This window comes from Chrysoperla carnea, chromosome X, assembly GCF_905475395.1.
Source record: "Chrysoperla carnea chromosome X, inChrCarn1.1, whole genome shotgun sequence".
NCBI lineage: Eukaryota > Metazoa > Arthropoda > Insecta > Neuroptera > Chrysopidae > Chrysoperla > Chrysoperla carnea.
Window position 1 is genome coordinate 3,496,152 of NC_058342.1, and position 16,673 is coordinate 3,512,824.

The following is a 16,673-nucleotide window of genomic DNA, read 5'->3' on the forward strand; positions in this document are numbered from 1 at the left end:
AATGAATAGAGCAGAATTAAAATTATTAGATAGTTGTTTAGTGCGACCATGCATAAAAATGGACGACTTGCCACTGAAAAAAAAATTAAAAATACTAAAAATGGAGCGGATTCTAACGATACATGGGCCATCAATAAAAGTTTTACTGGATATAAGCCTAGATGGTACAGAAAACGAGGGAGTTTTTCTACCATCTAGGTTTGCAGTGTTGACGGACAACATGATTAAATTATTTAACACAAAACCGGGGTATTTGAGGGTGGAGGAGAAAATTGGAAGAAGTCACCAACTGAGACTGCGCCTATTCGAAGACGATGGTGATAGTGATGATGATGACTATGTTCAAGAACATCAAAATTTTAACAAATCATTCCTATATTGAATTTTATTACTGCAAGATATATATATTTTATTGTTATTGTTATAAAAAAATTGTAAAGTTTATGTTTTTGATATTTAAAAAAAAAATAATACTAAATAAATTATGGATATTTTTGTAAAAAATGGTGTTTATTTTAATTCATTACAATTATGGGGTACAATGTCGCTACAAAATCATATTGATCTGTTTCAAAATTCGGAGATGATTTACCCAGAATATTTTAATGTGAGTATTGTTTGATAAGATCTGTTTAGAAAATTGTAGCCAAATATTTTTATAGATGGAATTTTATCAACTTATGGAGGCATGTCGTTGGAGTATACCTACAAAGTTAATCGACACATTACGGTATTCTTATTTAGAAGTTGATGATTGCTTTCATATTGCTGCATTCATAGTAAGAAATTGTTTGGATGCAATCTTATTTGTAAATTATGCGAAAAAGTTCAACTACTTTAAAAGAGATTTCAATCAGTTTGAAATATTACTAAATGAATGTTGTGATGATCTTACTCATGGAAGTAACTTGAGAAAAAATTGGGGTACATACGATATTCGCCGAAAACAATGGATTGGTGATAGTGCTAGACATGATGAGAGAATGTTTTTATGGTATGAACAAATAGATCCTAAAATTCTCTGTAGAATGCTATACCAACAAATGGATGGTGGAAATATACCGAAATGGTTCGAGCCATGGATATGTGCTACAAATTGTAATGAAATTGACAGATGTGATTGTGGAAGAAATAGTGATGATCATGATTGTATATAGAAATAAAAACATGAATGTAATTGTCTATGATAAGTTTTTTTTAAAAATGTGTTTGTATTTACAATAAAAAACACCTATAATTTAATTAATCATTGTTTTTGTTTTATCTATGAAATGACCTCACCACCTTATTTTCAGGTTATAAATACACCTTGTTTGTGATAATTATATTCGCACCATCAAGTAATTTTGAGTAATAAACATGAATCAAAAAACATTTGTATTACAACAATATTTTTATATTGTTTTGTGTTAGTTAAAAATTGCTTCAATAAAATTTCATGAACATAGTCTAATATATATTCATATTAAAAAATACATTTCCTTTTTTAAAACACAAATATGTTCACAAAAGCGGTCCACTATGACAAAATTTTTTTGTTACAAGTATGTTCACAAAAACTTTCCACTATAAAAGGAGACTTTTTTTATCAATATATGAATCATGTAAAGAGTCGAACCCTAACCACCTGACTTTAACGTTAGATCCATGTTTAGCTAAGACCTTTTCCACTAAATAAATGTTTGGATCGTGAACTTTTTGTAATTCTTCAGCATAGAAACCACCCTTTATATCTTCGTTGTTGTAATCCTTCAATAAATATGTTCTTGGGTTTGTAAGTTTCACCTCGTGAATGGTGAATATTTCTGGTAACTACTCCGATTTTATAAGTTTTTGTTAAAAACTACTCCGATTTTATAAGTTTTTTAACAAAATTGATTTGATAACTGCTTTAATACTCTGATTTTTTCAATTTTTTTAATAAAATTGTTTTTATATCTGCTTTAATACTCTGATTTCTCAGTTCATATCTGGTTCATATCCAAATCTAACGGGACAGGAGAAAGAGAATTCTCAAGAATATGTTGAAATAAATAACATCTAACCTTGAAAAATATTGTAATTTGACACTTTAAATATACATGATAAAATTCAAGACACGTGACCGGATGTTTATTTTTTTTTTATGTTGAAATAGATAACATCTAACCTTGAAAAATATGATATCATCATCCTGTTACAAGTTCAAACTTGTTTTAATCGACTTAAAATAATTTTACACGTGACCGGATGCTAATATTTTTTTATGATTAAGCAATGTAATATGACACTTGAACGTGTTAGATAATAATTTGCAAATCTGAATTCCAAGAAAAGAATATTATGAGTCAGCAATTTTCAAGAATATGTTGAAATAGATTTGACCTTGAAAAATATAATATCATCATCTTGTAACAAGTTCAAACTTGTTTGAAATAATTTTATATGTGTCAAAACACGTGATCGGATATTAATATTTTTTTATGATTAAGCAATGTAATATGACACTTGAAATTTACATAATAAAAATACATGTTCAAACTTGTTTGAATGGACTTTGATCTTAAAATAATTTTACACGTGTCAGCTATTCTCAAAAATATGTTGAAATAGATTTGACCTTGAAAAATATGATATCATCATCCTGTTACAAGTTCAAACTTGTTTGAATAAAAATACATGTTCAAACTTGTTTGAACATGTTTAAACTTGTTTGAATCGCATTAGATCTTAAAATAATTTTACACGTGTTATGAGATTAGAATAAAGGTTTTATTTAATAAAAATCTTATAAATATTTTTTTTTTATTTATTAATGATTAAAATTTACATTTTAAAAAAAATTTACAGAAAAAAATTATTATTATGAATCTGAAAAAACACACAAAGTATTGGTGACACTACAGTTCAATAAATTCATCAAATCCATTCCTATAACGACCTGCATTCATAGAGAAATTTTTCATTATTACAACAAATCCATTTGGTGAACTCCAACAATGTCGATATAAATCATGAAATTTTTGAAAATTCATATCAGAGCCAACATGATTGTAGAATATGTGTTTTAGATTCATTTCATCCGTTTTGAATAGCACCAAGCAATTAACATTGCCCCTTATGTTATGCTTTAGAACACGTGCGTAGCTCTGACATAGGTAGAAACAATCAATTTTTCGATGACGATCCATACTAAAGTATTCTCTACTTCTCTGTTGTGAATGACAGCTCACATCATCAAAAATGAAAAGACTTTTTTCTCGAGCTTCATTCAGACTAGGAATTTCACTAGTATCACTAAGTGGAAAAATAGCCAACCCCTTCCACTAATTTTAAAGTCTCTTCTAGTAATTGATATTTCGGTTAGTAATCAGATTTACTGTAAACATAAATGTTTTCAAAGTGTAAACCATTTTCATCTTAAATTAAATTCAACATAACATTGGTTTTACCACAACCACTAGGGCCACATATTATTGTTCATAGTGAATCTGAAAATAGACGACCATGATATGTTTGTGTGTCTGTATTTTCTGGTAATAAACACCCAGAGCGGGTTGTTGTTTATGAAAATGCAATGTAACTAAGACTAAAATTTCAATACAACCCAGAGCACTTTACGATACAGATCTACATGCGTATGCTAAACAATTTAAAATTCCGTATTTTTGTAGTGTTTTTATGTGTGACACCCTACCTAAAAGATCATATAAATATGAAACAGGAATTATCAACCATGATGTATCCAAAAATAGTGTTGCACACTGTACGGTATATAAAAAGTATAAACTGCAAGCTTTGGTAACTTAAAGCCATCATAGGAAATAATTAAATATTTTTACATCATAAAAGGCGGTGTGTAGTTAATAACAGAATACCCTGTATATATATATATATATATATATATATATATATATATATATATATATTGGTGCGTCGAATTTTTAACACAATCCTGAATAAATTCTTTCTCAAGATGATTTTTTGCATGATTGCAGTTTATAAATGTATTTTGTTTTAATATAAAATTATAATTTTTTTAAATAAAATTTTTTTATCTAATCTATAGTACAAGTTGATTTATTATATTCAATATAAAGAGCATATTATATGGGTTGATTGATGATGCTTGTTAGATTTGAAAACCAGACCTCTTTCTAAACAGGTCTGTATCTAAACAGGTCTCTTTCTAAACAGGTCTCTTTCTAAACAGGTCTGTTTCTAAACAGGTCTCTTTCTAAACAGGTCTGTTTCTAAACAGGTCTCTTTCTAAACAGGTCTATATCTAAACAGGTCTCTTTCTAAACAGGTCTGTTTCTAAACAGGTCAAAACCAGTATTAAACAGGTCAAAACCAGTATTAAACAGTTTTTTCAACCTAGTATTGAAAACTTATGAAAAAAAAAAAAAAAATATTGATTCCAATAGTGATCGTAATATAATAATTGATAAATTAAGAAGACTACATTCTACAAACATCAGAAGAGAAATACTATCTATAATCCATTACTTGAAGAAAACAAATATAATTAAATAACAAGTTTATAATAACTTTATCAAAAATTAAAAAGCCGGAGTAAAATCGGTGAAAGCCGGAGTAAAATCGGCGAAAGTCGGAGTAAAACCGGAGTATAATCGGCGAAAGTCGGAGTAAAATCGGTGAAAGCCGGAGTAAAACCGGAGTAAAATCGGCGAAAGTCGGAGCAAAATCGGTGAAAACTGGAGTAAAACCGGAGTAAAATCGGCGAAAGTCGGAGCAAAATCGGTGAAAACCGGAGTAAAACCAGAGTAAAATCAGCGAAAGTCTGTATCTGTTTAATACTGGTTTTAACCTGTTTAATACTGGTTTTGACCTGTTTAATACTGGTCTGTATCTGTTTAATACTGGTCTGTATCTGTTTAATACTGGTTATAACCTGTTTAATACTGGTTTTGACCTGTTTAATACTGGTCTGTATCTGTTTAATACTGGATTTAACCTGTTTAATATTGGTCTGTATCTGCTTACAAACCCAAGAACATATCTACTAAAGGACTACAACAACGATGATATAAAGGGTGGTTTCTATGCCGAAGAATTACAAAAAGTTCACGATCCAAACATTTATTTAGTGGAAAAGGTCTTAGCTAAACGTGGATCCAAAGTTAAAGTCCGGTTAGGGTACGACTCTTTACACAATTCATATATTGACAAAAAAGTCTTATTTTATAGTGGACCGTTTTTATGAACATACTTGTAACAATAAAAAATTTGTCATAGTGGACCGCTTTTGTGAACATACTTGTGATTTATAAAAAAAAATAAAAAATATCACATTGTAAAAATATTATTTTTATTGTAAAATTTTATCTCTAACATATAAAAACAGAGTTGTATTATAATAATATTTAAAAAATATATATTTATAAATTATCGAAAATACATTATAATTATTATTCTGAAAAGTATAAAACAGAGTTGTATTATAATAATATTTAAAAAATATATATTTATAAATTATCGAAAATACATTATAATTATTATTCTGAAAAGTGTCCATTGTCATCATCATCATCTTTCTTCATAAGATAATTTTCAGTCATTTCTTTCACTTGAACATAGTCGGATAACTCGTTTGATGTAAATACACTGTAGTAAGATTGTTCAAAAATGGATAGTCCTACAATTCCATCTGTTTGTCCAGAGTGGATATTTTTTAAAATCCAGTTCCAAATTTGTTTGTCTTCATCGTCTGACGATGGGGAAAATTTCACTTCTAAGTCCATTTGTTCTACCTTATCAATAAGGTAGTTTAAAGTTTCCGGTCGACCACATTTAATTGCCATATTAACTAATGTTTTAAAATACTTTGTTAACACATTGTTTAAAGTACTTAAACTACAATTATCTTTAATCATATTAACAATACAGTTGTTATCACTATTATGATTACCAAAGTCTTGCATTTTGTATGTTTAAACTAACACTAAATTGTTTTCTATAATAATTCAACCTAACTATCAGTTTTTTGACACCCCCACCACTACTCTATCAATTGTTTGTACACCTATCACAATACCGAACCACTTTGAGGATCATCACAACAGCAGGACACATTTCTGAAACAACAGCAAAAATTAGCTAAATATTAAAAACAAAAAATATAAAATACTTACACTCAACAAATAATGCTATAGTGGCCCCATGGTTTTGTTTCACATGAATTGTGAGTAATGTATCGTTTTTGGTCAAATGGTGATAAGCCCACTTTCTGCTGTTTGATGGTATGTAAGCGGTGTCGCTTGGATTGGATGCTTTGCTGAACATGGTAAAAGTTACGGTTCTCAAGCAAACACCGCTTATAGTCCTCAAAAGTAAGTTTTCGGATAGCTGACTTCTTGAGACCCTTGGATCGTTTAGTCTCTTTTTTATTTTGCACCCGAATAGCATACATTTTGCTACGTAATCCGACAAATTCTAGCATAACATCACCATTATTTTCATCGGACATTAAACCCTTGACTTTCTTATTACGTAGTGGCATACCATAGATGTTGTCGGGTGCATAGTCAGCCGTATCAAAACGATTAATATCCTGTTTCATGACCTCATAGACGTCAGTATTTTTCACGCTATAAATTAGACTATCGGTGTCTGTGTATAATAACCTGACATTTGTGGGGTTGTACCGTTGGTACATGTAGTTGTAGTGGAAGTCATACACAAACGTTTTCGATATGTCTAAAATTGTGAAGCCTATGTAGATGGGTTTGTTGAAACGTATCTGTGATTTTTTCATTTCAACAATACTGACGTCATTGTCGAGCACCATCATACTGTGAAAATTGGGATTGGCAATTAATTTCTTCACACCATGTTTTCCATCCCAATTTTTTCGTATGTACACAACCCGATGTTTCCTCACATTCTCCATGGTTTTACCGAAGATGGCATTAATCATGAGTTTGAATAATGCTTTTTCAAACTCATTTGAGGCGTTCTTGCGCATCTCGGTATTGAAATCAATATATGGTTTCAACCATGCAGATTGATCGAATTGTAACACACGGTGGTATTTTGTTACCTTAACACCGAGTTGTGTATACAGTTTTAAATTCCTGTAGTGCACGACATAGTTGGTCTTATTGTAAAGGGTTGACAGAAGATATTTTTGTTTTGATCCAGGTGGTTTCGTTGTCTCCGGACATGGCGGTAAATCGCTAAAGTTATCATGTAGATGTTGGGGTATTTCAAGGTCTACTTCTAAAATGTACCCGACTGGTGAATCATCTGCAACATCCTCGATGTTTGGTGTGTCGACCCACTTAAAATTTCCTGTTGGTAGGTATCCACACATTGCTGCACCATATAGGTTCACCACATCATAATACATAAGGTAGACATCTTCTTGAGTTTTATCATACCCCTCTTCCATGTACTTATTGTTTGCCTTAGCATAGCGATTAGAACATTGACTTACACCGCCTCTGATTCCTTTCTCGATAAACAACAAGTCATCAATATCCGTGAACAATTCCAATTTGATATTGGTGTATTTCAACATGGCGCTCCACGTATAGCCAGGAAGTGTGTAATAGTGACTAGGATCAAGACTATAGCTATGAATACAAGTGTTACGGAAATTTTCAAAAATATCCGCAAGTAGTAACACATCAGTTTTCATATACAGGTCTGAATAATCACCTAGTGTATGTAAATTGAATGTGTTCCATACCTGTATCGCATGGTTATAATCCTCATCCGTTATGTGTTCATCTGTTAACACACTGTAGAACGCCTCCTTTGGTGGTAATTTTGTCTCTTGGAGACGTCCCCAGCTACTCATGTATTCATATGGAAATACACCTTTTCTCGTCAGCAATTGAAATTGTTCATCATTACTGACCTATAAAAAATTAAAAAACAAATTACAACCCTGTATTAAAAATTATTTATTTTTTATCATTTACCTCTTTATGTAAAATGGATTTTTTATCATTATCTAAATATGAGGCCAGATTTTCCAACTTGTCTGCGAGAAATCGGAAGGAATCAATGAATCTTAATTGAATGTCCGAGACGTGCTTTGTGAAACTGATGTACTTTTCTTTGTTGATGGGCAACACATCAACTTGACCGTCGATTTCCGTCAGCAGAGCTTCAATAATAAAATGCGAATCGTATCCACTTAAGTTGTGCATCACAACAGGTATCACCCTTGAATCTTGATAATGCAGATTACAAAATTGGTGTGCTGCTCCACGGTAGATACCTAAAATAGATTAATATAAAATTAGATGAAATTAAAAAATAATAAATAACCTGCATTACCTGTGCGATGTGAATGGTCGCGAACACGTATGGAATTGGATACGAAATCTTTACCACAAATGTGACACTTCTCTGCTGACATAAAATCCAGTTCTTGTTCGACGGTGAGCGGATACATTGGTTTAACGTGTTTTATTTTTTGCTCTAATGAGTACGCTACTTGTTCCAGTTCATGAACAAACCACTTGACACAATCAGCACCACGGTATGCCTTATAAAACGATTGGTTGGGATCATGGGTACAATGAACATAGTAACCTACACTGTAGGGTACATGTTTTTGAATATTTTTTGTATAAGACCCATGATCCATTTCCATGTCTTCATGATGTTGTGGTACCAATAGTGCCTCAAAGTCAGCGTACACCATATACTCAACACGTTCCTTGCTGTTGAAATCTTTGAACTCAACGAACCGCTCGTCATCAGTTTCAGGCATTCGTACCCGCACTGCTTCTTGCTCACCACAATTTACTGAATGCTGTTGGAGTTTGACTTCTGTAGCAAAATAGTTGAGACATCGATCACATAAATAAATTTTATGTCTATTACTCTTTACACCCGATCGAGCCAACTTTGCTAAATTTTTTATCCAGCAAAAGTGGTGACTGTTCCCATTCTCCACAGCCAATAGATGAATTTTCTGCCCCGCAGTGTTCGAACTAACGCGTACAGGGAAAATTTCCAAACCATGTATAAACGTATCTTTGTAGCCGTACACGTTAATCGATAAATGCGGGTTCATCTTTTCAAATTTATTAATTTGATCCAGAGACATGGGAAACTTTAATCCATCATATTTTAAATGATATTTATAGTGCTGGTACTTAGTTAAACGATGAGGATTCCTTTCAACCGGGTAAAGTGCTGACATTATCGACCATAAAAAGCAATGTTGGTCATCATTCTGGACATTGATCACAGCTTTTCTACATTTAATTGCAGATGGTAGTTCGCAAAATGTTCCAGCTGTGATCGGAGAGTACTTATTCATGTGGACTCGAATATTTATGATCATGTCAAGAGCCCAACCACTATCGCGTTCCTGGAATTCTTCCAATTTTTTCAACAAATAGTTTTTGACATGATCAATGTACCACTCCTGCATGTCCGTTGTCAGATACATTTCCTTAGCCGACGTTATAAAAGTTTTCAAATCCTCCTCTTTGGTGCTGGGCTTAATGAAATTGCCCGTGAACATAATATACACCTGAAATAAAATCTCATTAGACTATTTAAATTATAAATCTTAAATTTTACTTACCTTGAGGGGATGATTCACTAGCTCACGCCGGACGTGTCTTCTAAACATTGGAAATGCCCGGTTGAAAAATATATTTGGATCTTTATAATCCAAATTTGTAATCATACCAGTCTTCACCCTGCCCTGGTGGTGGGTTTCAATTGTCTCCCAGATTAGATGTCGATTTTGTTTTTTGGTGACACCACCACCTTGCTTAACTAAATCTAATCGCAGTCGGTGAAGTTGCCGCTGGTATGATTTACAAAGTCCAATATTAGCTTCAAGACGCAGAGGATTTTCTTTCTTTAACATCAACATCTTTTTGAATAAGCGGATGTTCTGCTTATTAAGTATCATCCATCGCTCAGCTTCCTCCACCGTCTTGATGAGCCTCAACGCTCTCTCCACTTTCTTCATCATATCAGTGCTACCACCTTGAGGTACCACGTTTAGCGTCTGCATAACATTTCGTTCGTAGGTGTCCATCTTTCAAAAAATTATATTTAAGTTTCACAATAATATTTAAAAAATTTTACACTTACCGTTATATTTTCAAATACTAAGCAAAATATACGTTACCGAACGTTCAACACTAAAGTTAACTTACAACTGAGTAATATTTGTTTTTTGTATAAAATATATAGACTAAGTTTAGAATAATAAATATACCAAAAACAAAAAATAATAATAATAATAATAATAATAATAATAATAATAATAATAATAATAAAAATAACGTAAAAAATATATGCGGAAAAAACTAACTGAAGCAAAGGTGAATTTCAAAAGAGATACTTCAACAGCTACGTACATCACTTTTTATAGCATTATCCCCACCACTAAAAAAGTTGTAATTTGATATTTTTATAATCGTAATTCAAACTAATTATTTTTTCTTGGAATTCAGACAAGTTTAAACATGTTCAAACAAGTTTGAACATGTTCAAACAAGTTTGAACTTGTAGCAGGATGATGATATCATATTTTTCAAGGTCAAATCAATTTCAACATATTCTTGAGAATAGCTGACACGTGTAAAATTATTTTAAGATCAAAGTCCATTCAAACAAGTTTGAACATGTATTTTTATTATGTAAATTTCAAGTGTCATATTACATTGCTTAATCATAAAAAAAAATATTAACATCCGGTCACGTGTTTTGACACATGTAAAATTATTTCAAACAAGTTTGAACTTGTTATAAGATGATGATATCATATTTTTCAAGGTCAAATTAACATATTCTTGAGAATAGCTGACACGTGTAAAATTATTTTAAGATCAAAGTCCATTCAAACAAGTTTGAACATGTATTTTTATTATGTAAATTTCAAGTGTCATATTACATTGCTAATTCAATAAAAAAAAAAAATATTAACATCCGGTCACGTGTCTTGAATTTTATCATGTATATTTAAAGTGTTAAATTACAATATTTTTCAAGGTCAAATTAACATATTCTTGAAAATTGCTGACTAATGTCAACGTCCCGCCCCCCGTTCACTCTCCGCCACTATTGGTCAAAGCCAATGACGTCATCAATGCTTAGGCAGCCATTCCTTCCCCCACCACACCTCCCGACGCCATCTTGATTTTTACAGCGCTACTATTGGTCAATGATGTCCCCCCCCTCCAACTTCGCATTCAACCGAGGTTTGCCCTTTTTGGAAAAGTGTACCATTCTTTGGGGTTGAAAGTGGGCTCGATTATCTCATCTAACGTCCAATCCCCGCCCCCCTTTAAGCCCCACTTCCAAGAAACACACTCCTGTCAACCACGCCCATCACTATTGGTCAAGCCCCGTTTATGTCATTCCTCACCCCCACCACACCTCCCAACGCCATCTTGATTTACTATTGGTCAATGACGTCATCTATCCCCTCCAACTTCCGAGGTTTCCAACATTCACCTAGGTTTGCCCTTTTTTGAAAAGTGTACCATCCGGGGTTACTTGAGGTCAAACTGTGCCAGGAGTGACTTGACTCTTCTACTTGGATCCATTAATTTTATTAATTCAAATGTTTGGGCGTTTACATGTGCAAAGATTATATTAATTATACTATAATCAGTAGATTCAGGTAGTAAAAGTTTTGCGTATTTTGTAATATCAGTAATAAATGATGAGAAGGTTTCATCATCTTTTTGTCGTCTGTTAACAAAACGATCTTTTGCTATTGTTAATTGAGAAGTTGATAAATAGTTTTCAATTAAATATTTTTTTATAAAGTTCCAAGTTCTTGCTTGTTCTAAATAATTTGCCCAAAAATCTTTTGCATTTTTATGTATTTTAGTAAATAAAAATTTTAAAAGAAAATGTTCTGAAACGAGATTTAATTTTGCTAGATTGTCAGTTTCAAGAGTGAAGCTAACTATACTGTCAGGGTAGAATAAGTTTAATACTGGTATGTCTTTGGTAATTATATTTAAGTCAATTTTTTGAAATTTGTCATCTATAGAATTTTTTAAAGTAATTTTGGTACTTAGCTCCGAAATTTGATTGGTGTTATGAAGTGTTGCTTCGGAAATTTGATTTAATACCACATTGGTTTCCTGGATCAAATTTGAGGTTCCTTCCAATTGTGCGCCTAAATTTGTCCATAATTCATCCAAAGTTTCTTTGTCCATTGTGATTTTAAATAGTTGTTTGAATCTATACTGGATGTCCCTTTGTTCTTCAGGAGAAAATCCATAAAATTCCTCAACACTATTATCCGAATCTGAGTTCATAAATCTGTGAACAATAGTCTAAATACCCTGTTAAGATTTAAGAAAAATTATGAAAGAAATTGTTACGAATTTCAGAGGTGTAAATTTTGTTTTGTCTGCTACCAATATTGATACAAAGAAAAAAAAGTTTGGTATAAAAATTGAAACGAAATTTATAGTTAATTGATATTGCAACGTTGTATTAGGGTGAAATGAACAAGTACTAATAAGAATAGTTGTTAACCGAGATATTCTCTCGAACTAGATTATTCTAGCCACGAGTTAACCGTACTCAATCTCATATATGTAACAAGTTCAATTCATTCATAAATGTTTACGTGGAAGCGTGAAAATTAATTAATCTGAAATATAAATCTGAATTAAGGGAAAATAATGATATCAGTATTTAAATTTTTAATAAATTCGAGTTTTATTCTTTACTAATAAAAAAGATTAAATTCAATTTCGTAACCAATATTCTTTCAAAATTATTCAAAAAAAAAAAATAGTCCATACAAAGTCAAAGAACAGTATTATATACACAAGTGACTTGATTCGACAAATTGCGTACCGCATTCAACAAATACAAAAAAGTATAGTAAAAAAAAAATATATTACAATAAATGCATACCTAACCTACACAATTTGTCAAACCAACCGACCATTTTAATTTATACAAAATGATATAGTCCCTATAATGGAGAGTTAATCATATTTTAAAAGGATTAAAAAATAATCCTAAGTTTACTTAATAAACTCTATAAAATATTAAGTATTAATGACATAGTCAAGAATACAAAATGATATCGTCTCTATAAAGAGAGTTAACCATATATTAAATGGATTAAAAAAAATCCAAAAGTTTATTTAATAAACTTTGAAAGAAATAAATACATATTAATGACATCGTCAAATAATATAAAATGATATCGTCTCTATAAAAAGAGTTAACCATATATTAAATGGATTAGAAGAATCCAAAAAGTTTATTTAATAAACTTTAGAAGAAATAAATACATATTAACGACATGGTCGAATAATATAAAATGATATCGTCTCTATAAAGAGAGTTAACCATATAATAAATGGATTAGAAGAATCCAAAAAGTTTACTTAATAAACTTTAAAAAAAGAATAAATATATAAATGACATAGTCTAAAATAATGAGTTAGTCATATCTAAAAGAAACAAAATGTTTCAAAAAAAAAAATTAGCAAGGATGATTTATGCAACAACAACAAAAAAAAAATTAGTTACAAATTTCTCATTTAGAAAAAACAATATAACAACAAAAAAGGTTCATGTTAAACTATGTTCTGGAGTGTTAAATTCATCACACACCAAGAACACATGAACTTCCCAAAAAAGTTACATAAATCATTCCAATACTATATAAAATAATATTTTTATATCATCTATCTAAAGTTGCTTACAATTCAATAAAATAATCTTATTTGATTGTCATTTAGCACTTAGATTGAATTAAAAGAACAAGTATCAAATTTATTAAATAAATAAGATAAAGTTCAAAATGAAATTAAAATATTTAATGCATGTTTTTTATTTCTCACCACAACATTTTGAAATTGAAAATTAAATTAAATGACGTTTATACATATTGTTGCTCGAAGAAAGATGTATATATAGTTTCCTTTATTCCATGTTGTTGAGTGTTAAATTGAAGTCATCCTTTGTTTTGTTCTGCGTACAGACTGACTGTATGACATACAGTGACTAGCTTTTATATATGAATTTAAATAGCTGTTTCTATAATTTATATGTTAGCTATGTATACATCTTTCCTTGTCCAACAATTTCTTGTTTTTTTCCTTTTTATGAAAAATTCATACATACAAAAATACTGTAAGTATTTTTAATATTTCAGAAATTAAAAATGAAAATAGAAAATATTAATATTTTTCATAACATATCATTATAAGGATTTTTTTAAGAAAATTAATTTAACTTATATATCTATTTATCTGACATCTGTGCATCGGTAAAGTAATTATTAAACTAATGATTGGAGTCTTAGCTAAAAGTGATATTTGATTGTGTTTCACTGCAATACATAGATTCCCAGAGGTGGACATGGGCATCACCTGATGGTAAAACATTCATTGAAATAGATTTCATCTTAACGAACGATCTAAGAAAGGTATCAGACACAGGTGTAGTAACAAGCCTCAATTTTTCCTCGGATCATAGACTTTTGAGATGCAAATTTAAGCTATTCGCCAACAAAAAATCGAGGAAAATGTTCAGTGGTAGTTCCACTGTATATCTATCAGAAGACAACATAAAAGACTACCAAAAGGATTTATCCATCAACTTAAAGACTCTTCAGGTGAAAAGTGGCAAAATACAGGAGAGCTACGATTCACTAAATAATATAATTACGGATGCTGATAAAGCCAGTTTGCTCAAAGCAGATATCCAAAGTAAGCACAATAAAATATCAGCCTATACCGAAAAACTGATTGAAAATCGTAGTAACCTCCGATCGATAGAAAATAAATCCCCTTCACAACGAATTGAATTAAACGAGCTTTACAAACTGGTCAAAACCAAAATACAAGAAGATATTAATTCAAGCAATACTGTTATTTTAAATCAATATTATAAAACAGTAACGCTGTTAAAACAACACAAAAAATGCTTGACTGTGGTAAGAATTTGATGCCTTCACTAGAAAACAAAAAAGGAACAAAAATAACGAATCGTAAAGAAATATTAAATATTGCCACATCCTTCGATAACAACTTGTACAAAAGCTAATTGACAAGAACGGAACAAATGGCATTAATACCTGTACTGCAAAATATTAAAAACCTTCCAGCAATTTTAAAAAGCGAAGTAACATCGGTTGTAAATAGGCTAAAAATATAAAAAGTGTTGGTTGTGACAATATAAAAACTGAATTTGTAAAATGTGGTGGTCAGTGTTTAGTGGAAGTGCTAACTATTCTATTTAACATTGTGCTTCAAAATGAATGCTTCCCTTAACAATGGATGCACACATCAATATCTTTAATATAAAGGAAAGGGGGCGTCATCAATTAATAACTACATACCAATTAGTATCACGTCAAACATTTACAAGCTTTTCTCTTTTATTTTGCTGAAAAGATTTGAAAAAACTTTGTATCTTCATCAGCCCATAGAACAAGCTGGTTTCCGCCGAGGCTTTTCTACAATGGATCACCTACAAACACTAAACCAACTAACCGAAAAGTACAATGAATATTTAAAACCCCTGTCCTGGTTATTTATCGACTATACCAAAGCATTTGATTCCATCGAACACGCATACATCTGGCAGTCGGTTAAATTTTTTGGTGTTGATGACAAAAACATACACGTTATTATTAAAGCACTGTATGACAATAACACAGCGCAAATAAAATAAGAACGTTTGGGACGAGTATTTCCAGTCAAACAGGGAGTCAAACTGTCGCCAAAGTTGTTTAATGCTGTGCTCGAATATATCTTCCATCTAATGAATCTTGAAGATATTGGTATTAGAATTGATGGGGAAAAATTTTTTAACTTACGTTTTGCAGACGACATTGTTTTGATCTCTGAGGACATCACATCACCCCAAACTTCACTCGATAAACTAAATACTTATAGTAACCGAGTTGAACTACACATAAATAATGTCGGGAAGACTAAGATAATGTCCAATGCAGGAGAACAGTCAATTATCACCCTCAATGGTCAAATAATATCGCATATGTAACAAGCTACAAATATTTTGGACAGCTTGTATCTTTCAAGAATACCACATCTATGGAGGCTAAGCAAAGAATAACTCATGCGTGGCGAAAGTATTAGTCCTTGAAGTTGAAGCAAAAAACATATTGAGACCCATTATGGGGTTACAAGAAATGAATATAATTATTATTTAAGATTAACGAGTTACGAGTTAAGAAGGTGAATACGAGTTACGAAGTGAAATGTATGCTAAAGGGCCCACCCATACAGTTTTCCGGGATAATTGTACTATTTAGAGCCACCCTGATTTTTAAACTGACAGGTCCAGAGGTTAAGAAGATCAGAACTTGAATGCATGTTTGGTGTTCAAAGCAAAGGCTTCATTTCTTTACTTTCCAAAAGTTACCATATGGATTTGAATTTCACATCTATAAAACAAAATGTCAAAAAGGAAAGATTTAAACAATATTAAAGATAATTTTAAACTCGAAAGATATTTTATATAAACACAATCAAATACAAACTTAACGCGTTAAGCGTCATTATGAAAATCTACAAGGCATAGAAATTGAACACATTAAGTGTTTACTGAATAACATAAATCAAATATTTAACAAATACACAAAATTTAAAGTGTTTTACAAATAAAGATTAGTAAATTCTAAGTCATTTCAACCTAGAAATCTTAAATAAACTTATATCAAAGTTTAAATGGAT

General features: G+C 31.0%; 1 protein-coding gene across 1 annotated transcript; it reads left to right on the plus strand.

The window, feature by feature from the left end:
* The first annotated feature begins 541 nt into the window (after window positions 1-541).
* On the plus strand, window positions 542-1,157 carry LOC123302803. The gene is made up of 2 exons (XM_044885893.1): window positions 542-607; window positions 663-1,157. The coding sequence occupies exons 1-2, from the start codon at window positions 542-544 to the stop codon at window positions 1,155-1,157; spliced, it is 561 nt and encodes a 186-aa protein (XP_044741828.1).
* The last annotated feature ends 15,516 nt before the right edge of the window (window positions 1,158-16,673 follow it).

Coding starts and splice junctions, on each gene's coding strand:
- LOC123302803 (XM_044885893.1), top strand. CDS start 542: ATGTCGCTACAAAATCATATTGATCTGTTTCAAAATTCGGAGATGATT. Junction 608..662: donor TTTACCCAGAATATTTTAAT/GTGAGTATTGTT, acceptor ATATTTTTATAG/ATGGAATTTTATCAACTTAT.